The sequence below is a fragment of the Equus quagga genome, chromosome 2 (genome assembly GCF_021613505.1).
Source record: "Equus quagga isolate Etosha38 chromosome 2, UCLA_HA_Equagga_1.0, whole genome shotgun sequence".
Taxonomy (NCBI): Eukaryota; Metazoa; Chordata; class Mammalia; order Perissodactyla; family Equidae; genus Equus; species Equus quagga.
Genome location: NC_060268.1, coordinates 100,162,959 through 100,190,545, shown reverse-complemented (window position 1 = coordinate 100,190,545; position 27,587 = coordinate 100,162,959). Strand labels below are relative to the sequence as shown.

The following is a 27,587-nucleotide window of genomic DNA, read 5'->3' as shown; positions in this document are numbered from 1 at the left end:
TAGAATTAAGGTTGCTAATGAGCTGGCCCCAAAATAGGGACAGTATACAGGATTATCAGGTGGGCCCAATGTAATCACAAGGGTTCTTGAATGGAAGAGGGAAACTGAAAAAAGGTCACAGTGACATAATGTGAGACAACCCACCACCCCGCCTCTGAAGATGGAAGGGGCTGCAAGCTAAGGAATGTGGACAGCCTGCGGAAGCTGGAAAGGGCAAGAAAACAGATTCTCCAGTAAAACGTTCAAAAGGAAAGCAGCTTTGTCTACCGTGCTTTTAGCCCAGGAGATCCATTTTGTACTTCTGACTTCTAAAACAGTAAGACAATAAAGTTTATGCTGTTTTAAGCCACTAAGTTTGTGGTAATTTGTTACAGCAATAAGAGAAAACCAATACACCAACAGATTTATAAATGAGTTTTTCATTAAACTCTAAATCTGATTACAAAAACAACAAACATCAGAATGCCTAGCACTCTTAATGAAATTCTTTTAGATTAAAGAACAATAATTGTGTAGTTCTTTTTCTCTACAAACTCACAAAAACATGGTATTATACGTGCTATTTTTTCCAAATAAATAATAATATTGTTGCCTTTTGAAACAGTTTCGAAATAACTGCCTCTTGAATCTTTAGGGCTAAGCTGATCCCAGATTCTTATAAATCCTTCCAATATAAGATATTGTGCACTTTCCTGATTATGATTAAATATATTCACATAAACTAACCATTATAATTATATAATTTACACCAAATTTTGAATTTAACCAGTGTTCGAAAAATGAAGCTTTTAGCTCTCTAGACAATTCTAAACCCAAGCTTCCATATTAATCCCATAAAATGATACAAATCCTATAAAACTTACTACACACAGATTATTTTTCGTGATTTTTGTTGTCATTCACTTTGACAATAAAACAAATACATGCAGAGGTCTGGGAATGTTTACACTGTATCTATATTATCAAGATTAAGATGTCCAAGAACCATCTCTAGAAATATTCCTTCAGGCAGGCAGGATTTTGGGCATGGGGAATGAGACACGAGAAGTCAGAGACGGAGCAAGGGGAGGGAGGCAAACACAGGGGTGGCCGAGCACGGGGATTAGAACCTAAGGAACATGAAAAGAGGACCCATGCACGGGCTGGCCTAGCACACGAGGGCTTGAGCACATCAGGGGGGATCATGACGCTCACACAGAGGACATGGAGAGGAAGGGTCTGAGGCACGACCTGGTGCGGGGTATGAGAATTTAAGGAGAGTACATGTGGAGGACGACCTCATGGGCCCAGGGCCCATGACAGGGTAGAGAGGTCATCCATGCACGGTGGTGGCCTACTGTGGGGGTTTCAAAACCCAAGTAGGGTGAGAAAGACATCAAGGGGGAAGACGAAGTGGCAGCAAGAAAGGGAAATTGGTTACATAGAGGGAGGTTGATCAAATAAGTAAATATTTTAATGATAACAGACGCCAGGTTTATCACCATCAGAGATGGGAGGTTACAAATACAGAAAGAGAGAAAACTAGAAAGAATCCTGTGGTGATGGACTGAAAGGTATTAGTGTGAACTCATGATTTTCAATATATATAGTTAACACAGAAATATTGACGGAAATGTAGGTCTGTGTATATATACACACATACCTGTATTCCCTACCTCTGTCCACTAAAGATGCCTGGGAGAGCACTTATCAATAGCAACGAGCATATCTAGCCTCCAGAACTTGGCTTCAAAACAGCATGTTCAATTAAAAAGAACCAGGGCTCTTGGAGAAATGGCTGAGTCTAAGTCTAGGACAGAATAAGTATAAGATGAGACTAGAACATCTTGTACAAGAAAGCAAGGGAATGCTCACAGAATCACAGATACAGAAGAAAAGGACACAGAAGCCAGCTGGAAGGAGCACTCAACTGGCCAGGAGACGGAAGAGATTAATGACCATGACAACCAAAACTAACACGGGATTCTAACTTGGGTCTCTGCTACCGAAGGTATTAGTCAACTGGAGAAACTCAATGGCATCTGAGGATTAGATGGTACTAATGTATCAACGTTAATCTGCTGATTTCAATGGTTATGTAGCGGAATGTTCTTCTTCCTAAGAAATACACAGTAAAGTATCTGAGAGTGATGGGGCATCAGGTAGGGAACTTACTCTCAAACAGCTCAAGGAAAAAAAGATAAAGTCACGTGTACTGTATGTTGCCACTTTTTCACAGGTACAACTACACTGGTCTCTGGAGCACTTCGTCGAGATCGTCAATACTATGCATCCCACCTCCTCACCATCATTTCGTGACTATGAATGAATGCGGGAAGTAACTGTCTCCACAGTGGCCTTGGCAGAAAAGATCATAAGGAGGCTATTAACAACTCATAGTGAAGGAAAGGACAAACATGAATAAGTTCAAAAGTTCAGCCATGAAACTAGTCTTATGGACCACAGACCAAAATTTGAGACTTTATTCTAAACCAAAACAACAGAATTTAAACAAAAATAACAAGAAACTTAATACTGATGCAAAATCTATGGTAAAACCTGAGGGACGAGTGGTATAAACATCAAAAAATGAGAATTTTACAAAGTAAATTAAAAAATTTAAATACAATTCACATCACTGGCACTTTAGTTATGTAGGTTCCTAATTTCATTTCAAAATACCAACAGGTTCTACCCTGGGGTAGGAAGAAAGATGAATAAGACACAGTCCACTTCTCGCTTTCAAAAGGGAAAGCTTCAGTGTAGGTGGGGAGACCAACATAAAGTAGCACACCGCTAAGCAAAATAGAGTGCTAAAACTCAGAGGAAGCAATACGGTTAGAAGCAGACAGGAAGGAGCGATTAATTCTAACTGAAAATCACCATTTACTGAGTACCTACCTACACACGCTAAGTCAGTATCAGGGCAAAAAAAGATAAAAAGCAGCAGCCTTCATTTCACTATCCAGCAGGAAGAAGGAAAGCAGAAAACCAGGACGTGATTTAAAAATGCTATGGGGTCTCACCAGGGAACAGCGAACCCTTCCTTCAGGGGAGGGGAGGGAAGAGAAGTCTGAATTTAGCCAAGAAGAACGAACAAAGTTGACAGCAGAGGAACCCCGGGAAGAGGGCAGGCTGTGCTGGAGCACAGCACAGGCACATATAAGGCAGCAGCAGCATGAGCTCACCAGAGCTCCATGAAGACAGTCGGGGGAGCTATGAGAGACAGCTAAACAGGGTGCCAAGCAGAACGGAGACAAGTTGCCACGACCTCTAAAATCATATGTGTGAATACCCTTTACCAAGATTAAAGTATTCCTGGCCTCTTCCTTCAAGTAAAATAACCTGGGCTAAATTAAATGACAGTAAGACCACTGATACAAAATTAGAGGATAATTAAAAACTTCCTGGAATTTCCTCTAAAATTCAAAGTAAAACCAAATAAGGAAAATACAAGCCAGATTTGATACTTTAATGTTCCTCTGCTATATTCTTAGACTACAAAACATTCCAAAATTCAGTACAAATAAACTAGGGAACTCATATTCCCATGTAAACTACTGCTAAGAATATTATGACCTTCAGCTCACATTTAAGTCTCAATAAAGTCTAACAGCATCGGCCTCCAAGGTAGAAACCCCAATCCAGCTACTGGTTCCCCTAGTAAAACAGCGGTAAAGAAATGTGTAACAAATGAGTTAGCATCGTGAAAAATAAAAGCGTAACTCCTTATTATGTGTGTCAGAAGCATTTAAGCAAGAGTTTGAATCTAAATTTTAAAGTGAAAAAGACTCTAAATGATACGGTTAAACGTGCTACTATGTGAAGACAAGTCAAGGCTGATAAAACAGAAAAACAAAGCTAGATACTTCCAGGGTCACCCAGTTCAACCGCTGCTTTAGGCTCCCTATAAAAACCCTTCCAAAAATAAAAGCCTTCCACATGATGATTTAAAATTATCAATTCCTAAATATTTTAGTGTTAGGAAATGAGTCATCATGACATTCTAGTTCAACTCCTCTTCAGTGACGCTCTCGTACTGGTCAGGGTACTGCAGCAAGAGGACTCAGAGGATGGCTCACTGTGCTTACAAGATGGAAAACGTCTTCGCCTAAAATTGCGCACATACAATACGATTCTGACGATATTTAACAGGAAAAATATTACTGTACTTCATCTTCCAATCTTCAAAAAAGTTAAATATCAATTAAAAGTTTATTGAGTTAAAAAATGCTCAGTTATCCTGAGTAGACACAAGGCTGAAAATCAAGAATACCAGACTGAGAGTACACTAATTAGTAAACTAATTCCCAATCTATTAATATCTATTTACTCAACTCCTCTGAAATTCATCCAAATCCCTAACAGGAGTTAGTAACTGGTCCATAGCTACTTCAAAGGATTATTATAAAAATATAAAAGATGACTAAAAAAAGATACTGTCACGCAGTGAACAGAGATAACTTTACACCAGTACCTGTGTGAAGGCCTCCAGACCACCCCCAGCTTAGATGATACGAGGAGGACTCACGGGACTCAGCACACAGTCATATTCACAGCTATGACCTGTCCCAGAAAAGGACACAGAGCAAAATAAGCAAAGGAAAAGGCTCAGGGGGCAAAGGTGAAGGAAACCAGGTGCAAGCTTCCAAGAGTCCTCCCTCGGGGGGAGTCACACAGGACGTGTTCGATTCCTCCAGCAACAAGCTGTGACAACACATGGAAAGTGCTGTCTATTACAGATATTCTTAAGAAATTTGGTGGTTTTCATTAGCAGCTGGTCATGTAGGCACCCTCTGCCTAGCACATACCAAAACTCCAGAAACCCAGAAGAAAAGCAGGTGTGCAGCATAAACCACACAGTTTGTACAGTTTGGGACAGTGAGCCACTCTCATCACTGAGGGGAAGGCTGACATCACTGTAGGGGAACCGTTTGCCAGCAAGGGTCAACCTTCCTAAGGACAGGCAATCTCGGGCCCACTATGTTAACTCTTTTCTGCACAGTACTCTGAGTATATTATGAAGGAATATTAATGAGGGTTAATTACCATGCCTCATACACTCCAGATGGATTAAAGTCTTAAACGTAAAAAAAGTTGAAAGTAGAAGATGATGAAATAACAATAAATAGCTAAGATTTACCAAGCTCTTGCTATACCCCTGGCAGTAAGCATTTTTATGTAAGACCATATTTAATGTTCACAGCAATCTCCTGAGCAAGTCAGCGATGATAAAATACTCACCAGCCTGGATCACGTGGCTGGTACACCATTCAGGCTCGTACTTCCTGATATCAGCCCTGGAGGCAGGTACTGATATTATCTCCATTTCACAAGAGAAGGAACACTCATAGAGGACCAAGGACACATAGCTGTACACGACAGAGATGGGATTTTTAACTTAGCTTCTTCCAGAGCCCTGGCTCTTAATTGCTGTGCTGTATTACCTCTCAATATACAAAATACCTGTATGGTGCTAGGACAGAAAGGGATTTTTTTTTTTTCTGAGAAAGATTAGCCCTGAGCTAACATCTGCTGCCAGTCCTCCTTTTTTTGTTGAGGAAGACTGGCCCTGAGCTAACATCTATGCCCATCTTCCTCCACTTTATATGTGGGACGCCTATGTCTATATGTGGGTGCCATGTCTGCACCCAGGATCTGAACCGGAGAACCCCAGGCTGCCAAAGCGGAACGTGGGAACTTTACTACTACACTACCGGGTTGGCCCCAGAAAAGGATGTCTTAAACGCACACACACACAGTAAAAACCATGAAGAAAAACATTACTAAATACAACTACAACAAAACTTAGAATTAAGCATGGTAAAAGGCACAAAAAAACAAAATTATAAACCAATCACTGAGAGATTATTTGCAACATATTTAACAGGAAATAAACTCAGACACATAAGAAACTCTTCCTTATCAATAAGAAAAAGACAAACAACCCAATAGAAAAATCAGCAAAGTAAATAAGTAATTCACATAAAAGGAAACCAAACAGTGGGAAATACAGGAAAAAAAATTGATAGAATTAAGAATGATATAAATGCAAAATAAAATAACACACCATTTCACACTCACCAGACTGGCTAAAGTTTTAAAGTTAGATAATTGGAAGTGGGGTGATGATGAAGAGCAAGAGAAGTCTTAATTCACTGCTGGGAAGGATAAATTGGTAGAGCCATCATGGGGAGATATTTGGCAGCATCTAGAAAGAAGATCCACACATCCTCTGATCCAGCAACGCTATTCCTAGTTTTATATCCCAGAGAAACCCTGACATGTATGACATGTATGACCAAAGACACATGAGTAAGAATGTTCATTACTGCACTGTCTCAATATTACTATTATTAGTGAGAAATAACTCAAACATCCATTAGTGGGGGAACAGAGAGAAAAAACTATAAATAATATTACTCAGCAGAAAACTGAATGAACTAGACCTATAATACAAATATGCATGTATCAGAAAAACATAAAACTGAGTAAAAAAACAAAAGAATTTGCAGGACATTATGTATCACTTACATAAGTCGTAACACTTATAGTAAGTCGTAAAATACATACACAAAACAATACTATGTATTGTTCACAGATATATAAATGTATTAAAGGTAAAAAAAAAAATGAAGGTGGCTTGTACAACATGGCTTAGAATTCATCGTTTTAAAGGAAGACCCATCAGAAGAAACTCACTGTTGTATTTACTACTGGGGTGCTACTGGATGCATTATTTACTACACAATAAAGCCTTCTCTTTATGAGAATCCATGCATACGTTAGAGGAAGAAAAGGCTGAAAATTGATGCTCTAGTTTCCATGTCAAGAATTCTGGAAAAGAAAAAGCAAATTAAACTAAAAGAAAGTAGAAAGTAAGGAAATAAAGATATGATCCAAAATCAATAAAACAGAAAAAAGGTAAACGATAGAGAAAAATCATGAAAGCCCAAATATGGTTCTTTGAAATAAAGAAAAAGAGAGGAAACACCACTTACCAATATCAAGAATGAAAAAGTGAACAGCACCATAAGACGATAGAGACATTAAAAAAATAAGATAACCACTGCACCACTGGGTCAACCCCAAGATAAAGTTTGCACGTTCCACTTTGATGGGCCTGGGGTTCACCTGGGTGCGGACCTATGCAACACATATCAACCCATGCTGTGGCAGGTGTCCCACATATAAAGCAGAGGAAGATGGGCATGGATGTTAGCTCAAGGCCAGTCTTCCTCAGCAAAAAAGAGGAGGACTGGTAGCAGATATTTGCTCAGGGCTAATCTCAAAAAAAATAATAATAATAATCCCTTTTACCAACAAATGAAAACACAGATGATTTTCATAGATGAAAAATACATTCTCAAAAACCAACAGAAGAAGAAATAAACACATAAATCTAAATGCACCAATACCTATTTTTAAAATTAAATCTGTTATTAAAATCTTTCTCACAAACAAAACTCTAGGTCCAAAAGGTTTCACTGGTGAATTCTTTAAACATTTAAGAAAGAAGTAACATCAGTTGTATATAAACTTTTTCAAAGGGAAAAAAAAAAAGGGGAAACTTTCTCAACTCATTTATAAAGCCAGCATAACCTTAATACCAAAACATGACAAGAACAACAAAAAAAAAGAGAGTGAAAAATTACCGAGTAGTCTTGACTATAAATGCAGAAAACCTAAATAAACTATTAGGAAATCAAGTCTAACATTTAAAAGGATAATACATCACAACCGAGTGAATTTACTGCAGGAATGGAAAGGTAGTTTAATACTTGAAAATCAAGAAATGCAATCTACCACACTAAGAGAAAAAAATAATAATAACTTGATCATTTCAATAGATGTAGAGAAAGCATTTGGTAAAAATTAACACTCACTCACAACAAAAATTCAGCAAATGAAATAAAAGGGAACTTCCTTAATCTGATGAAAGATATCTACAACCCCGACCCCCAACAAATACAGAAATTTTAACGATGAACTATTAACACTTCCCTGAAATTCTATCACCTTTTCACTTCAACAGCACGTTGGGGGTCCTAACCAGTCAATAAAGGGGAGGGTGGGGGATGGAGGCTTTGAAAATGGTATCATTGTATAGTATATGCAGAAATTCCAAAAATAGTCACAGGTAGATTATTAGAACTAGTAAGTGAATTTACCAAGATCACAGGAAAAACAAGTCAAAACACAAAAATCAGGGGCTGGACCCATGGCACAGTGGTTAAGTCCAGCGCGCTATATTTCAGCAGTCCAGGTTCACAGATTCGAATCTCAGGCACAGACCTATACCACTCGTGAGCCACGCTGTGGCAGTGACCCACATACAAAATAGAGAAAGACTGGCACAGATGTTAGCTCAGGGGTAATCTTCCTCAAAACAAGAACAAAGAGAAAGATTGGCAACAGATGTTACCTCAGAGTGAACCTTCCTTATGAAAAAAACAAACAAAAATCAAATATATTTGTATATATAAAAAAACAGAAAATAAAATCTTAAAAGTGGTACCATTTATAGCAACAAAATCAAATACCTAAAAAGAAAGCAAAAATGTATAAAGTGTTATAGAAAAGTACAAAACATAAGCAAGAAACATTTCTAAAGACTCAAATAAATGAAGAAACATACCATATTCATAAACTAGAAGATTCTATAGTAAGTACATCAGTTCTCCCCAAATTAATCTATAAAGTCAATGCAATCCCATTCAAAACCCCTGCAGGTTCTTTGCAGAAACTGACAAGTTCATTCTAATATTTAAACAGATTACAAATGGCAAGCTAGGGCAATCTTGGAAGAGAACAAAGCTGGGAGAATTACACTACCAGATGTCAGTACTTATGTTAAAGCTACGGTAATTAAAACAGCGTAACACTCACACAAGGATAAACAAAGGGACAAATGAACTGAAAAAGAGTCAAGAAATACAGAGATAGTCACTGATTTAGGACAAAGATAACCCTGCAGTAGAGTGGGGTGAAGAGGACTTTTCCAAAAAGGAAAAAAACTAATCTTGACCTCTACTTCACACCATGCACAAAAATAATTTCCAGGTAGCTTGTAGATCTAAATGTGGAAAGTTAAAAAACTAAGCTTTTAAAAGAAAACACTGGAAGATACCTTCATGACCTTAGGGTAGACAAAAATTTCAAACAGTTCAAAAAAATCCTAACAATCAAGAAAAAAGCAGTAAATTGGACTACATTAAAATTAACTTCTATTTGTCAAAAGATACTATTAAGAAATTTAAAAAGCAACCCACATATATAAAATATATACACATGTGAATATGTGTATGTGTGTATGTATATACATAAAAAACTTATATCCAAAATACATGAAGGATTTTTACAAACCAATAAGAAAAAATACATACAGCCCAATAATAGGCACTTTACAAAAGAGGATATCCCAATGGCAAATAAACATATGTGAAGGTGTCTAACAAGTGGTTATCACAAAGCACAAGACAAAACTCTCAATGCAAACTATGACACTCCCACCAGAAAAGCAAAAATGCAAACTACAGACAACACCAAGAGTTGACTAGAAAGTGGCTTGTCTGGAATGCTCGCTTATGGCCAGTGGGAGTGTAAACTGGTACAACCACTTTGGAAAACTGAAGGCATCTAAAGCTATATATATAAGCACACCCTATAATCCAAGGATTCCTCTCCTACGTGTTTTACCAAGAGAAATGCATAAATGTTCACCAAAAAACATGTAGCAAAATTTTCACAGCAGTAGCAGAGCCAAACACTGGAAACAACGTAAATGCCATCAACAGCAGGATAAAGTAAGCTGCAATATATTCACACAAAGATATATCACATAAGAAGAATGAAGAAACTACAACTAACAAATACACAACAGTGATTCAAAGAAGCCAGACATTAATACAGCACATTTATAATTTTACTTATATGGTGTTCAAGAATAGGCAAAACTAATCTACACCAATAGAAATCAGAACAGTGGTCAGGCCTCTGGGTTGGGGGTGAGAGAATGATTGAAAAGCACAGGAAAAATTTGGGGGTGGTGGAAACACTCCATATCATAACCTGGATGATTGTGAACCAAGTGTACATATTTTCAAAATTCCCCGTGCTGTATGCAAAAGATTTGTGCATTTTATTGTATTTAAATTATACCTCAACAAAACAGTGTTAGTATTTAAACAAAAGAAACAGCCTAAATTCTAGACAAGTGCTATGCAAAGTGGTCCATGAACAAACTGTTAGGGTCCCCAACATGATAAGGGGCTCACACCACAATGTATATCAGCACCCTGCTTTCCTCAAAGAGAAAGTCCTGCTATGAAAACGTCAGCTGAACTACATCGGGCTGAAGTGAACTGTGACAGCAGTGACACTGCTGACTGACATGCTAGGGAAACCTCCTTATCTTGACCCCGACTGGAATGAGCACTGTTGTAAAGGCCACAGTGGGTGAGACAGAGGACGTGGGGTCAGGAAATGCCCCTGTTGAGAGGCAATGGAGGAACCATGAGAAATGACAATACCCTAAAGTTCTTTCTGGGCTAAGTTAGATACTAATTTAAAGTACTTTAGAGAAAAAAAAAAAAGGAGAAAGAAGAAACAGAAAAAGCAAGGCAATTTAAATAAAAATAGTAAGATGGCAGAGTAAAGTCCAAGTATATTAATAAATGCCAACATAGAGGACTATAGTCACCAGTTAAAAGAAAAAGACAGATCGTATTTAAAAAAATAAAAACCTATTTGCTATCAAAAAGGCTGACAGTAAAAGGATGGAAAATATGTTAATAAAACTGATAGGGGGCTGGACCTGTGGCCGAGTGGTTAAGTTCATGCACTCCGCTTCACAGCCCAGGGTTCTGCTGGTTCGGATCCTGGGCGTGGACATGGCACCACTTGTCAGGCCATGCTGAGGCGGCACCCCACGTGCCACAACTAGAAGGACCTGCAACTAGAAGATACCACTATGTACTGGAGGGATTTGGGGAGAAGACAATAAAAAAAAAAAAAGAAGATTGGCAACAGACGTTAGCTCAGGTGCCGATCTATAAAAAAAAAAAAACTGATAAATATACTAATATCTGAAAAAAGGGGCTTAAGACAAAAAATGTAACCGGGGATAGGACCATTAAATAATAACTAAAAATCCAATTCACCAAGAAAACAATTCTAAACAGGTACACACCTAATAAAACAAACTTAAAATATAAAAAGCAAAAAATGATAGAATTTCAAAGCAAAAATGGTAAATTCACTATCACATCTTCTACTCTTTTCAACTTTTGCCATCAATTCTCCATCCTTTCTCAGACTGTCTCCCTCTTAGCTCAGGTGACAATCACACAGAGACATCACCTTGTTCCAAAGCACAGAATGAATACTTTTGTTGCCTCCCATCCTATACACACAAGCCTAATCCAGGTGCATAGTCAACTCTCTTAGAGACTATTTTGTCATTAAGTCACAGGAACAGTGAACTGAAGATGGTGAACCTCCGAGAAATGTCAGGTTCTAAGTGGCTTACTGCTGCCATCTGCCAGACACAGTGTTCATTTACACTTCAATTAGATTTGCTTAAAAGTCCCAGTAAGAGAGCACATAAAAGGCCCTGAACAGTACTCTTTCCTGAACTTCCTTTCTCTAATGAGACAGACACACTCTCTCTAAATTAAATGTGTGTCCTGTCTTTGTCCATGCAACTTAACAAGCCTCTGGTAGTGATATTTATTTTTTCCAAGTCATAGGTTTATATGAGTGTAAAAAACTACATTGCCTGAAATTCACCTAGAATTAATATATCCACAAAGACTACCAATTTTCCCATACAACTAGTGGAAAATCATATTTTATATACTAAGTCATTACAATGAGTCACTTTAAACACACCAACTACACTTTACTCATACAGCATACTGTCCACATGACCTGCAGTGTTTCTTACAACAGGCACGTACAAATACGAGGTAGGTCTTCTGGTGCCCATCCACAGCCGGCTCCCTCGCAGGAACATCACTCTTCCTGCCCCCTTAGGACATAAGATTAGTCCAGGCCAAGAGGCTGTGAATGAAACTGCAATGTGCCACCTGCAGGTCAACTCCAGTAAGTGCATGTGTGAGACCCCGCAGCACGCCCTTCCTCTACCACGGCGACAAAACAGGCCTCAAAGGGAGACCCGGAAGCTCTAAGATCAGAGCAGCTTAGAACACTGAAGACAGCTGCCTAGAGAACTGCCCAGACCTGCAAAAGACTTTGTAGGAGTAAAAAGTAAACTTTTATTGCATTGAGCCACTGCGAGCAGGAACATGAATGTCATCTCAGCACAGCACAGCCCAGGGTTTTTCTACAGCGGTACCAACATCCTGGCCTGGACACTTCTTTGTTGTGAGTGCCATCCTGTGCATTGTCGGATGTTAAGCAGCATTCCAGGTGTCTACTCACTAGTGGCCAGGAGCACCCCTGAATTTGACAATCAAAAATGCTTCCAGACATTGCCCTCCTCCTCCACTTTGAGAACCATTTTGAGCTTAAGCTGAACACCACAGTATGTCTACAGGTATATATGTACGTATTATGAATACGTGTACATGAGAGCATACTTAACTTGTGTCATATGACACAAATATATACTTTATTATGTATTAAGATCAGATGTTTACAGACCCTTAACAGAGAGAAATTCTCATTTCTCAAACTAGGAGAGTTAATTCCAAAACTTAAAAAAAAAATCCAGTCACTGTCACAAGTCTCTATAGTAAGGTAAACAAACTGTTCCAAAAGGGTATATAAATTCATACATACTATGCTGTTCATTTCAGAGGACTCATAGCTGCCAACCGGATGGACGTTTCCAATGGGCTCCAAGCCCTCTTCGTCCCACATGTACGTCCCATCAGAGCTATCCGAGGGAGAGAGTTCAAACGAAGAACCAGCTCTGTAATCTGCATCTGGTGAAATCAAGTTATCCCCAGAAGGATGTTTTGTACATTCACTCCTGTCTTCAATTGATTTTTTTAAAAGAGAGGAAAAAAAGTTATTAATCCACAAAAATACAATTATTTCTCATGTTCTAAAAATATAAGCTCTAATATATATTATAGCAAGAGTCGGCAAAAAAAGCATTCATAACTATAGTATTTTCTAAATCCTAAACAATAAAAAAAAAAAAATCAAGAGGCAAAATCTTAAAAATAACCTACTGAAATGTTTCCCAATGAACACAAAGAAAATTCACTCAGCCACCTTTCACTGTGCAACATTTCTAGACATGTAAATAATCCCTCATATTCTTTTAATATTTCCTAAAGACAGTGACTTTTAAGAAATGGCCGGGAAACTCCTTATTCCATGTATGTCATTTAACCTTGAAGTTGTCTCCTTTATAAGGAAAGACTTGCCCCAGCAGTCGTTCCTCACTAGAAGACCCTCCGAGAGTGAGGGTTTATGCACACCCCTAAGCACAGCCTAGTCTCTTGACCAGACCACATGCCTGTACCCAACGCCTTCAGTCTTTTTTTTTCAGGCTATCTGGGCAGACAGATACATTTTCTCCAGCATTTAGTGCCAGGATAACCAAGTAGAAGAGGAAATGTTTAACAGGTGCTATTTCAATTTCCTCAACTGGAAAAAAAAATAAGAAAGCTCCTCTGAAAGTACAAATATAAAGTTTGCTAAATAAGAAATCTAATCCTCCTGTAAAAAAAATGAAAATTTCCTAGAATAAAAAAATTCAGGTGGCATAGGAATTAAGTTCACACACTCCACTTCGGTGGCACAGGGTTTGCAGGTTCAGATCCCAGGCACAGACCTATACACTGCTTGTCAAGCCATGCTGTGGTGGCATCCCACATACAAAATAGAGGAAGACTAGCATAGATGTTAGCTCAATGACAATCTTCCCCAGCAAAAAAGAGGAAGATTGGCAACAGATATTAGCTCAGGGCCAATCTTCCTCACCAAAAAAAATAATAATCATCATTACATTGGACATAACCTATATTAGCTCCTTTATCCTTTGGTACACCTTCACTTTTAACAAATAGCAATGATCTACTACCCTAAGGGAAGAGATGGTTTAAAACGGCATGCCAATGGTTGGGGGAGGCGGGGAAAAAATAATTTTGACGCAAGCAGAAATAGGCCTGTGTGACAATCAAAGAACAAAGGTAAGATACCTTAGGGGAGGGTGTTTTTATTGATGATGTTTTAGATAAGAGTGAAAAACAGGACAGGAACAAAAGAAAAAAAGGGAGAAAAGACAGCCCCACTCCAATTTTTCTAGATCCATCTCTCCATGAAATTGATAGTATCTTGGAATTAATGAGAAAATAATCCTAGATGTAAGTTCAGTTATATTATCTAAGAGAAAGCAAACAAACTTAAGGATATTAATATTTACCAGAGACACTTAAATCTATCCACTCATCAGTTTTACTGAAGGATTTTTCATTTTCCTTGGGGGAATCAAATACATCCTTCGATGGTACATTTTCATGCTTTTCTTCTTTGAGAGAAATTTCCTCCGGAGTTATTCTAGTTCTATTGGAGTCTTCTATATCTATAAAATCATCACTAAAGTCTTCACTTAAATCATTCTTATCAGAAGATGACAGAGAAGACAAGGAAATGTCATCCACATCATCACTCAGGAATCTAGTTTTAGCATCACGCTTCATGGTCTGGTCATTTTCTGTTCTATAACTATCATTTTCAATCAGCGCTTGGTCCTTAGCAGCAGCTCTGTCCTTGGCCAAAAGTGCAGCATCTTCCTCTACACATGTGTCAGCAGATGAATTTTTATTACCATCAACGGTGATAGTCCCAGAAAACGGAGGTCGGCTAGATTTCAGTAGAGAGGGATGAACCACCCGATAACCCAAAGTGGAAGTTACCCCTGGGCCGTTTGGTAAAGCCACCTTCTTTCCCGCAGCTGCATAAGGCCTGTTAAACCCATAGCCTAAACGCTCATTCGCATTGAGTACTTCCGACTGCCGGGAATTTCTAGTTAGCATGCTCGCCCTCAGAGGCACCCTGATGGGTAGCTGTTGGTTCTGATAAGGCTTTGGGAGATCTGCAGCTCTGTTGAAGGAATGTGATCTGGTGAGAGATGACGGTGGGAGGAATGGATTCTGGATGGAATGTGAAAAGCTCTGTGACCTTACCATTTTCTCACACGTAAGAGACTTAGCATTGTCTGGGGACTGTGCTAAACTCTCCCCAGAACTGCTCCTGGTGGCACAGGAGTTTGCTCTCGGCCTTTGTATGCCACCAGCTGATCGGTTCCCATAAAACCCATTCAACTGCGATTTTGGCGCACTGACTGAAGAATAGGAAGTCCTTCCTAATAATTTGCCTTTGGTGAATTTACCCAAATTAGATGCTCCAGACAAAGTCTTTTGGTTTAACTCCTCTGTAGATGACACAAACATGGTGGATGGCTTTGCTAACTTCGATGTGAGTAAAGAAACACTTTTCAGACCTCCCTTTATCCCATTTTTATCAAACATTCCTTGGGTAGGTGCGTGTTTTTCAGGATCAATTACTTTATCGTGTGAACTCTGAGAATTGTCAGGCTCTTCAGCACTCTGTGCACTGAGTTGGTATTTACTGGCCATTCTCCAATTAAATGAATGGGATGATGGACAAGCAGAGCCATTATTTTTGATGTAACTTTTGACATTGCCATTCCTGGAAGTTCCCAATAAATTAACAGGTGCCCCATTTGGCATTGGCTGCAGTGTACTTCTTACAGATTTTGTTCCGTACTTTGGCAACTTGGAACCCAAAAACGTCTTGATTTGTGTTTTTTCTTCCATGAGCTATAAGGTGCATTTGCTCTTAAAATCTTTGAAAGAATCTGAGGAGACAAAAAAGTAAATTAAACACTCCTAAATAAGAATAATTACATGGATTACTACATAATATGAATGTATATTCTTATACAATTAAATGCAGCAAAGCCCAAAAGCTACTCATGACTCTTTAGAACTGTTAATAAATATCAAATGCACTAATTGAATCAATAGCTTTCATGTTAAAAGAAAATGAAGAACATTTTTGTAACACTTTTATAAACTTAGGCTATAGATAATGATAGCAAAATGTAGAAATTATAAAGTTAGACTATCAAATTTGACTGTAAAAAAAATAACTCTCCTGCAGCACAGCTTCCAATTTCTAATCCAAATTATTTTTTCACTTTGGGTAATACTGTCTCTTTTAAAAATAAGAACACTCGAATTTGTTTTTTAAAGCACACATGATTTTATAAAAACAGGAATACATGCTTAAAACTTTCCTTATTAAAGTCACAGGAAGGATGTAGGTTAAGAATACAATTGCACCAAAACAAATCTTCGGCATTAAGGGCTGAGGTGTCAGCTGTCATTTTAAGCAACTATCTCAAAAGAATTTCCATCCAGTAATATAAACAGCCACTGCAGTTAACGCCAGGGTGAGAAGCATGAGAATTTAATAAAGTTGATTAGTCCATTAATTTCAACCTCTCAAATTTACTGTAAAGGTAATACAAAACAACAGCACAAAAAGGTTCAATACACACACAAAAGCATAAAACTGGAAACTAGTGTCCTCTATTTGAGGAACTGTTCAATAAATTATGATAGGTCATGTGGTGAGATTACAAAGATAATACAGAAATATTAAAATGTCTGTCCTACCATTAACAGAAATATAATATAGTATCTCACTATACACTCACTGTGATTATTTAAAAAATTCCGTAAAAGCACACACAAGAAGAAAATGCAGATAAAAGAAAAAACATGCCTTAGAGTCATTAATGTTTTTTAAAATTATGTATCTTATGACACTGTCTTTAATGTGTTGGTTTTCTTTTTTTAATTAAAAAAAAATGGATTCCAGGTCATCTCTGACCTTAAGAATTAAAGTTTCTAGAGTATATACATGTTATTACTTATGTCAAAAGTAAATATTTAGGAAATCATGCAGATTTTCAAGTAAAGATGGGGTGAAGCAGAGTTACAGAACGCCCCCTCCCCAGTAACTAATGAAAGGGACAGTATACACATACATATACATACATATGTATGGGACAGTATACACATACATATGTGTGTGTCTATGGATGGATTTTTAGCCAAAAGACCACCAGCTACACTCAAACAAGAAACTGTTCAAACTAGAAACTCTGGACTTTAAAATGCAGTAGCCAGAGGAAGATTCTGTACGGTGCGGTCTGGCTCCTAGCCTGATTACACTGCCTGGAAGCAGTAATGAGAAAAACAGATGAGTTAATAAAACTTGAAAATCTGAACGAACATTCTCGAGTTTGGAGAGAGATCTGATTTGGCACACCCTGGAAAAGTCCAGGAAAACAGCTGCAGCACAGAAGCTTCAAAATCTCAGCTGAGGCAGTGTAGCCACCAGAACCTGTCAACTTCCACAGCACCACTCTGAGTTCAGGGAAGGGTCTGAAGCCCCAAGGGCCGTACGACACCAGCAGCAGGACGGACCATGAAGGACACTTAAAATCTACGGAGAGAGGGGAGCCTGGGACCCTAGAGGAGACCTGCCCCCAACAGCGCCTCATGCCCTTCAACTAGAGAGAAGCAGAGAATAACACACTCCACTCAAAACGCGGACTGACAGGGTGCAATAAAGGAGGAGACAAGGTCACAGCTAAGGCGGGAAAGGCGTCAAGGAGAACTCACCCACGTCCTCTCAGGGCAAATACAAAGTCTTGACCAACTATCCAAGTCTTTACCTAGCAAGATAAAAAGAAATGACCCTGCAACTACATAAACACAGGAGTGAAAGGAAGGTGAGAAACAAATACAGTCATGTGTCTCTAGCAATGGGGATACTCTGAGAAATGTGTCATTAGGCCGTTGTGTCATTGTGCGAACATAAGAGAGTACACCTACACAAAGCTAGATGGTATAACCGACTACACACCTAGGCTGTATGGTACCAATCTCACGGGCCCACCATCATACATGCGGTCCGTCATCAACAAAACATCATTACGTGGTGCACAACTGCACTGACTATCGCACACAAAACAAAGGAAAGACCCAGCCTGAAAGAAAACACAACACAAGGAAAACAAGGAAATCCCCAGTGAGGTCTCTGTAACAGAGAACAACCTAAAAGGACACACATTTAATAAAATAAAAGCTCAAAGATAAAATGACAAAAGAGGTAAAATTGAAAAGTTATAGAACTAAGGAAACCAATGAAGAACAACAATGAACTTGAAAAAAAACAAGAAAAAGAACCAAAGACTGAAAACCAAACTAATGGGAAGGAGAAAAGATCTTGAGATAACTTGAGTACTGAGGAGAAAAAAGAAAACAAAGAGATCAAAGCAATTAGACAGAAGATGCAGGACAGAGATTGAACAGAAAGACCATTAATATCCCTGAAGTAGAAAAACCAAACAAATAGAAGAGAAAAAGCAGGCAGGCATAATAGAAAATATCCCCAAAATAAAGAAGGGAAAAAAAATCTACAGAAGGGAAGGGAAAACAACCTAAACTATAGATCCAAATACACACCAAGGTTAAGTTAATAAATATCAAGGATAAAGAAATAACTTTCCAACAATGCAGGCAGAAAAAAAAATCTCTCCGTAAAGAAAACTTTAAGAGTTTAGAGTAAGCTAAAGAGATGTCTGGACATCCTTCCAATGAAATGCTGGAGCCTCCAGGGATAATTTAATCCTAGAGGAATTATCATTCGGCTATTTTAAACTCTGTAAAGATAGAGGTTAGCATGCAGAAAACTAATGGTAAGTCAAACCATTCTTGTCTGCAGACATGCAAATAAATTCTGTCCAGTTCAGTTCAGCTCCCTCCACCGCTGGTGAAGAAGCCAGCCTGGTATCCATTTGCAAATGCACTTCAATATTCCCCATCTATAAATGTACCAGTTCTTTGCATTTGTGGCTATAACATCTCTCTGACTCATTAATAATTTATAAAATCTTTAACATGTGTTCATTTGATATCTGAATGGGACTCATGATTTTATTCTCTTCTAACATGTATCCTTTAACAGTTTTGGAGATTCCACCAAGATACCCAGTGGATGCACTAGACAGACAGACAGAGCTCGGTAATTTCTTTGCCAGCGTGGTACATCTCACAGGCGGCTGAGGCCCAAACACATCTTCACCTGTCTCCTACAAGTGAAACGAGAACAGCAACAGAACTTTGCTCTCTTTCTATTTTAACTTTCCTCTCTTCTAATATTGTTTTTGTTTTTAGTTTACTTATGGTCATTAAGTTATTCCCCACTGGTGGGAACAATGATTGAGAATCTATTCTGTGTTGGGTGAGAGAAAAAGAAGAATCTGATTCATTAGTCACTTGTTCATTTCTCTCTTTTATCTATTTTGAGCTCAGATCAATTAAAAATTTCACGCTGACCAGGAAGGAGAATAGCTCTTTGGGATCTGGACAGGTCAGGTTTTTGTTTCTGTGTTAACTCCATAGCCACGGCTGAGGCTAAAATTACAGAATTGGAAACAATCAGCTCTCTCAATGTCCATACGGCTGTGTGTCTAGTTCAGAACGGTCTTCCCCTCTCACCATGAGGACATAATGCTTTCCCACTGTAGAGGGTGTTAACCAATTGGACTGTAAAGTCTATTAAAGCAGCTCTGTTCTGATTGGCTTATAGAGATAAATATGTACTTATAAAAGCTGAATATTACCAAAACTCCCAGAATATAAGGAAATTGATCTTCTAATACTTTAAATGTGTTGTACTTTTTTAAAAGTTATTCTTACAGAAACTCAGAAAGGTTTTAAGAACCAAGTTCACATAATTAAGGTAAATGTCTGGCAAACAAAACTAGTTTAATAAAATACGTTTGCCTTCCGATTTTTTAATCAGTGTTAAATATAATATAAGCATACATTTTTATTCCATTAGAGTAACTTTGCTAAAACACATATAGGCTTACTGATCAAATAAGCCAATACTACTGATACACAATGTTTAAGATTACAAAAATGTAAACCTGTGTTTAAATTGAATGATTATTCTGACCCACTTTTTACTGCAATAGTAATTATGTTTTATGGTATGTCAACTTACAGATAATTTCCAAGAACTTTAAAGGTAACTTAAAACCTAGGACTAATGTCAAATTGACTTAATTAATGGATAATCATTGGCTGGCTAGATCACTTCTAAGATAGAACACTAAAACGTTAATTACTAGCCATAATTTCAAGTTTATATGCTTTTGCTTCCTGTTATTGTATGCCACAGAAAGACTGTATCTTTGGGACACATAAATGAACTAGTTTATTTTTGCTACTTTGAAAAATTCTACACTGGATCCCATTTTTATAAAAGTAACACTATAGACAGACAGACAGATATAACATAAAGATGAATGTTGACCCACAACTAAAATACACAACTGTGTACTGGGGGATTTGGGGAGAAAAAGCAAAAAAATTTTAAAAGATGCATGTGCACATACACATTCACAAACAACACACACAGTAGTTCCTGTTAGGGAAGTGAAAATTAGGTGAACAGGAGACTTGCTTTTACCATTAAATCAGTACTGTTAAAATATTTTAAATATAACAATCTTTTTGCCATTTAAAAAGTTTTGACTAAAAAACTGCATTTTAAAAATAAAAACTATTTATTCAATATCAAGACTCTTAATAGTTCAATCTAACCAAGAAAAATTCTTTAAAGTTTATTATATAAAATATACTTAAAAGATATAAAAATAGATGTTTCTACAAAAAACAATTTTTTTATTCAACAGATATTATTTCTTCATAAATTACCATTTCAATTTCTCCAGACCTCAACCTCAATTTAATGTTTCACTTATCAATTTTATAAAATTTATTCTAAATTCACCCCTTCCATTCCACAATTCTAGTTCTGACCCTCATCGCCTCTTCCTGTATTTACAAAGGTATCTTCTTACATTATCCAGATGCCGATATACCTTCTATTCAAACTGTCAACAGTTATTCTCTTAAAGCACAGATCTGATATGTCATCCCACTGATTAAAAACCACACGTGGCCCAGGAACCACATAATAAAACCCAAAATCCACTGGACAGAGCTCAAGCTTCTCTGTTTGATTCTACCCTACCTTTGCCGTCCTATACATTCAAGCCAAGATGCATTGTTTGTCATTTCCCAAAATCCATCCTATATTTTCTACCTTCTATGCCTTTGCTAAAGCTGTAAAGACCACCTTGAAGGCCCTACACTCAAAGTTCAAAATGCCTGTACCCACAAACCTTTTCAGTTAAAATTAACCTTGCATCCTTCTCTATTCCCTTCACACCAGTGATATAGCTGAGTCTGTCTTATAACTGTGTGCATGTCTATTTGACCTATAAGGAAATAAATCTGTTGAGAGCATAAACTGAGTCCTATATATTTTGGGGCCTGCTACAGGACCACAAATTTGACAGATCCTCAAGTTTTAAGTAAATTCATAATCTCTCAGTGTAAATTAATTTAATAAATAGTAAGTCAAGACTGAAAAATAACTTTGTTTTGTGGGCCTACTGGTAGTAGCTGTCTTGAGCAATATGTTCAAAAAGATTCTCAAGTCAAATCTAGACTCGACAATAACGCATCATGGTCAAACAGCAGTATCTGCCATGAGCAGAAAAAGGGACAGTGCAATATCCACGCGAGATGACTGCCATCTCCATTTTTTTTATCCGTCTTTACCACAAAACATACTTTCACACCTACAAACACTTTCCAGATAACCATAAGGAAAGTGGTAACGATATTAGATAGAAGGGTCATTTTGCAAAGTGCTAAATAACACATTAAAGATTCTGTCCTGCAGTGAGTCAGTCTACGAGTCAGAAAGGCTTTAACATTTCCCTCCTGTCACAAGCAGACTGAGGACAGAACATCCTGTTATTTCCCTTCTCTATGCCTCTAATTTACCGTCTGAAATCAGGTAATGTATGTTAATCTTCCAAAAACATCTTAAGTATTTATGACTTAAGAGGCACAAGACAAGCCCACAAGAAAAGACACACTGTTAGGTACTACAAAGTGTTTGGGGTGCTACCACTTGGAGAAAATAAAAGGATTAGAACCTGAATGCATGATTTCCTATCAAGAATAGTTACTGCTTTCTAAAGGCACAAATAAGTGCAACATAAATGATGCCAACCATCTTGGACTGTGCTCTGAAGTCTAAACTAATCCAATGGCTCAACTATAAAAGTTTCCCTATTTGCTTAGATTATGAAGAGTCACTTCATTTGTTGATGAGCTACTTTGTCTTTAAACATTCATGAAATTTTCTCCTACATTTGCTTCTAACTTTTAAACGAAATAAAACAGACACAGTGAGTCTGCCTCACTTTAGTCACTATGCCCTCTGTGATGCACCTTACCCCATAAGCAGTCTATTAAGCAATTAAAAAAATGCAGTCATAACAACGTGAAAAAGTACCTGTTGGCTACAAAATCTATGATGTACTCTCTGAAACACTTCAGTGCTGTCTGTGAGCTTTAATTTAATGCTGAACTAAGAACACCTGGTGTAGGGCTTGGACATGTCTGAGATTTTCTGAGTTAAAGAATAATTTTTTAAAGTATAGCACTTTTACAGTATTGGCATTGAAATTCACATCTGAAAGAATTTTCAAAATACTTACAAATTCCTTTTCAAAAAACTATTCAATCAAAATGTTTTGCTTTTAAAGGAAATGCACAATTGGATGAGCAGGGAAAAGACGGAGCAAACATTACTGAGCACGTACATGGCAGGCGCCACGCTCACCGCTGCTTGCTGTTTATTCCTCATCACATTATGAGGGGCCGGATTTCACCCCACTTTAAATACATACACCAGGACTTAGAGGGGCTAAAACACTCATCCAAGGTCACAGGTTCATTGACTACTGGAGAGGATTCAGGGTCAAGTCTACCTATTCCAGCATCCGTGCAGACTGCCTTCCTGACAAAGGATGAAACATTCCGAGAGGATTACAACAGCTGGGGACAAGAGCGAAGGAAGGGACTGGACAGCTAAGGTCAGAGGAGCACGGAGACAGCAAGGAACTCAGGTCCTGTTAATCAAAGGAGAAGTTCTGCCAAGGAACAGTGAGAGCTTCCATTTTTCAAACTCCTTTCATATCCATTACCCTATTATCTGAGGAACCACCCACTCACACTCTTTTTTTCAGTTCTTCAAATAGCTTTTTAGAAGGTATGAACTGCCTGCATTTTAGGGATTTTCATAGGCAGAAATTCACTACTGAATCCAAGAGCAATTAACTGAGCCACAATGCTGATGACTACCTACCCAGAACCAGTCACTTCTTGAAACCTGCTTTCACATTCAGATAACTACATCTTAATTTAAAAAAAATTTTTTACCTTGTGTTACTCAACATCTTTCCCCATATCTCCTTCTCCTCTATTTTTCCAGGCTTTCATCTGTGGCAGAAGCTGATTCAAAGGCTTGATCATAGCAATTAAAAAAGCAAAAATGAGACCTTCAGCCAAAATCAAAGGTTTAAAAAAACAGAACAACTTCACTGCAGATTCTTGGTTTTAAAGAGAGCACAGCAACCTCAACACAAAGCTCATCACTGTGGCAAGCTGACCTTTTCGCCGTCCAGCTGCCACTTTTTACTCAGGTAGATGCAGATCAAAGCAATTTATGAAAGCTGGGCTCTAAATGAATTTGTGGCTTAGGAACATTAAATAATGTTATTAAATGTAGATTCAAGGCGTATCACTTCCTGAAATTTTTATTTAAGGGACAAGCAGAATACTAGCAGATAAAGAGGAAACAGAAGCTCCCCTGGCCAAACCACAAAAACTCTCCCTCGGAATTTCACCTTTTAGTTCAGGCAAAACTCTAACAACTGTGTGGGGCATGCAAATGACATGAAGGTGACAGGGCTAGGTAAAGACGACAGGTGCCAAGTTGCTCGAACAATGACCAAGTCCGACACCCGAGTAGTTACACGGCCTTTTAAAACAGCCATGACCACTAAACACAGACGTTTCGCAAACACTGGGTGCTTCAAGAATCACAGCAGGCAAGTGTTTAGAATTTTGGTCTATGTAGGACCTGCTGCAGGCAAGGCTCCTAAATTAAATTAAATAAGCAATGAGGACAGGGCTAGAGCAAGAAGAGCAACGTGGGTGACATTAACATGGAATTAACATAATCACTAGGCTGTAAGTTCACTGCTGGCACAAACTGGATGTGACACACTAGTATACAGGACTCAACCCCAAGCCTGTTCTGCATATGACAGACACTCAATAAATACCCCCAAATGAAACATTTTGTTAATATTCACATGTACTGAAAGTACCGTAACACAGAAACATAAATTTTAGCAATAATTTTAGCATGATAGAACACAACATGACAGTAAAAAAAAAAAAGAGCTAACTATTGGTTACATGCAAAATGCAAACGAATCTAACAAGATCCTTTAAACAAAAGAATCCAGATACTTCAGAGTACATAGAGTGAGCTTCCATTTACAGGAAGATCAGACTTCCCTTCCACTTAGGATGCAGAAAGCAGCAATGAATGTCACTACTACATAACAACCTGGAAGAGCTAAATAATCTTCAAAATCCTAACTTTTCTGGAGCCCATCAGAGAGCTGACATGGTAAGGTAACCAAGTAAGCCCAATTCAAAAGGGGGCCAGGACCCTCCAAGGAGAGACAAGACATTTTAACAGTTTTGTTTTGGGGAGAGCATAAGAGACAGAAATGACCACCACAGGAAGGAGTGATAAGCTAACATTTTCATAGATGCTTGAAAGCCAAATGTGGAGTAACAAGTCAGTCTGGAACAGCAAGCTCTTCTATGGAATAGCAAGCTCTTCTATGGAACATCCTCCACCTAGTGTCCAGGGGAAAGACATGAGCGAGCCCCCTCCCAATGGCACACGCATGCAGGAGATGATGGAGGCCATGCTGGATAAGGACGAGGCCCCTCTCACTTGCCTGCATCCTTCTATCCTAGCAAGCAAAGCCTTAAACTGCTGGGGAAGGGGAAGCAAACCCTCCCTGCCACCCCTAGGGCACAGGGAACCACCACTGCACCTGGGGGAAGCAGACCGGAAGAGGAAAGATGTTCACTGCTCCACCATGTGAGGGGAAGGTCAAGAACAAGCTAACCTACTTACGAGAACAAAGGTGAGAAGGGAGCAGTGGCTCACCAATGTTGCTGTGCATCAGAGTCACCAGGGAGGGCTCCTTAGAACAAGGTCAGTCACAGGGCTCCACCCGCAAAACTTCTGAGTCAATATGTCCAGGATAAGGACTTAGAAAATGGATTTCTAACAAGTTCCTAGGTGATACCGATGCAGCTGACATGGAGTTTAACATGTCGAGAACCCCTGGAACAGAGATTCCCTCTACAAAACGGGGTGGACTGAGGAGCTGCCGACAATCCATCACTCGATCTGGATGGTGTTTCTCAGGTGTACACTTATGTAAAAAGTCACCAAGAGGTACATTTAAGATTTACACACTTTACTTGTATGTAAGTTATACCTCGATTAAAACACAAGTTTTTCTAAAGAATTAAAAATCTTCACACTAACGGCGTCCAATCCTATCAACAACCAGCAAAAATAAGCCTTGCTGCCAGGACAACTTACTCTACAGACTGATGACAGAACTATCTACCCTGCCTCCCCTGTGTTTGCAGGTAATCAAAACATTGATGATGAAAGTTTTCTTTATATAAGAATCATATCTAATAAATGCAGAAAAAATGATGGAATCACAAAATAAGAAAATCAGATATATCTGGTATTGATTAGCAAGGAAGCCCTAATGAATTAATAGATCCACGCAGCAACCATTAATGACTGCTAAATCCAATAGGCGAAAAGACCCCTGAACCTAAATCAATCTTAACGTCCTATTATGAGACAAGAGAAATACACAGGACTATCAACGAAATAGTCTCACCAGAACAAACTGAATCTGAATCTATTCAAGCCTCCAGATCTACCAGTTTACAAGAAAGACAAGAACAGAAAAACATGTTAAACAACACAAGGACATAATCAGCCAAAGCTAGAACATGGAAATTCCAGAAGAGGAAGGATTCGGTTTCCTTCTTCGATAAATAAATAGGGACAGAATGTTACAAGTGTAAGAGACGCATTAACCAAATGCAATGTCTGAACCTTGTATGGATCCTAATTTAATCAAACCCCCAGTAATAAAGAATTGCTCTTGAGACAATTCAGGGAAATTGAATATGGAATGGGAATTGGATCATATTAAAGACTTTATTATTTTTGTTGGGAGTGATAAGCGTATAATGTTCATACTTCTTTTTTTAAGTCTGTTTTACATTAGAGTTATAAATACTAAAGTATTTAAACAGGAAATTGTATGTTGGAATTTGCTTTGAAATACTCTATTAAAGATCAACATCCTCCCAGCCAAAAAAAGTGGCGGGGGGGGGGGGTGTAGTTACCATACTGTTTTCCCAACTCATTATGTTTGAAAGAGTCTATATTATCCTCTTAGCATTCATTTCCTGTCTCTCCCTCCCTCCTCTCTCTCTCCCTCTCTCTCAGGTGCACCTGCATACTTCTATTCAGAGAACTCTTAATGCCTGAATCACTACACTTAACTCCTCCCACAAAGGATAAAACCCTCTTGATTTAGTATCACCATGAGCCATAAACTGCTCTAATCAAGGCTTGAGAGGTTCCAGCAAGAGAAAACCTATCTTGGAAAGTGGTAAAGGGTAACGGTTAAGAGGGCTACGGAGCTGCCCAGATTAGAATCCCATGCTCACCACTTCCTGGGAGTGTGGCCGAGGATAAATTACTTGGTCTTTCATTAAATCTGTTTTTTCATATGTAAATGATGGATAAATAACAGTACCTAATCATGGCTTTTATCTTAGGCTGCCCTGTTTTTAGACTAACAGAACAACCTGATGAAGCCAATCCGGCCTGTTGTTTTGACATCTGTCAAGGGATATTTTGTGAAAACACTATCAACAAGCAATATGAACAGGCATCCTGGACCCTTACTACACCTGAGCGCTAGCAACCCTGATACAAAGCTCAGAGATGATGCAAAAGTGGCTGTGTCATGCATTACTTTGTGGTTTACAAAAGTGAGATATTTAATAATTTATTTTTTAAGTACAAAGTGTTTCCACCAAAACTGCTGGGTCACAATGCATGTATCCAATCTAGTCACGCTGAGATGCATCCATTTTCAGCTTCGTATCAACACAGCACACAGCTCTCTTCAACAAGCCCAGCTCCTTTCTCATATTGAAGCTATAAAAGGACAGTATTTAACACAAGACACTAAATTACATTACAAAGCTAATATTTTAACATTAATCTCAAATATTACTGAACAAAAATGTTTAAACAATAAACCAATCTTGCAAAATTAGGGAACAAATTGTTCTGATAACCAAATACTGAGTAATATTTAAAAGAGACACTTGGTGCTAGACCTATAGTGACACCCAACGTAAGCTTTCTCTGATGATTCAGAAAGCACCTCAAGATCACAGGAACTGCCCCGGAGTTATTAAAATGACAGTTATTTCATTGAAAAACTGATTAAAGAT

At 38.2% G+C, this 27,587-nt stretch overlaps 1 protein-coding gene across 8 annotated transcripts in view; it reads right to left on the bottom strand.

The window, feature by feature from the left end:
* The window catches only part of CCSER2 (coiled-coil serine rich protein 2), a 168,498-nt gene that overhangs the window by 113,244 nt on the left and 27,667 nt on the right, over window positions 1–27,587 (bottom strand). For all 8 annotated transcript variants that reach the window (XM_046652863.1, XM_046652865.1, XM_046652866.1 and 5 more), the window contains exons 2-3: window positions 14,381–15,838; window positions 12,784–12,980 (exon numbers count right to left, since the gene is read on the bottom strand). In XM_046652863.1, coding sequence (XP_046508819.1) covers window positions 12,784–12,980; window positions 14,381–15,797 — 1,614 coding nt within the window. In that variant the 5' untranslated portion in view covers window positions 15,798–15,838. The remainder of the gene's footprint in view (window positions 1–12,783; window positions 12,981–14,380; window positions 15,839–27,587) is intronic.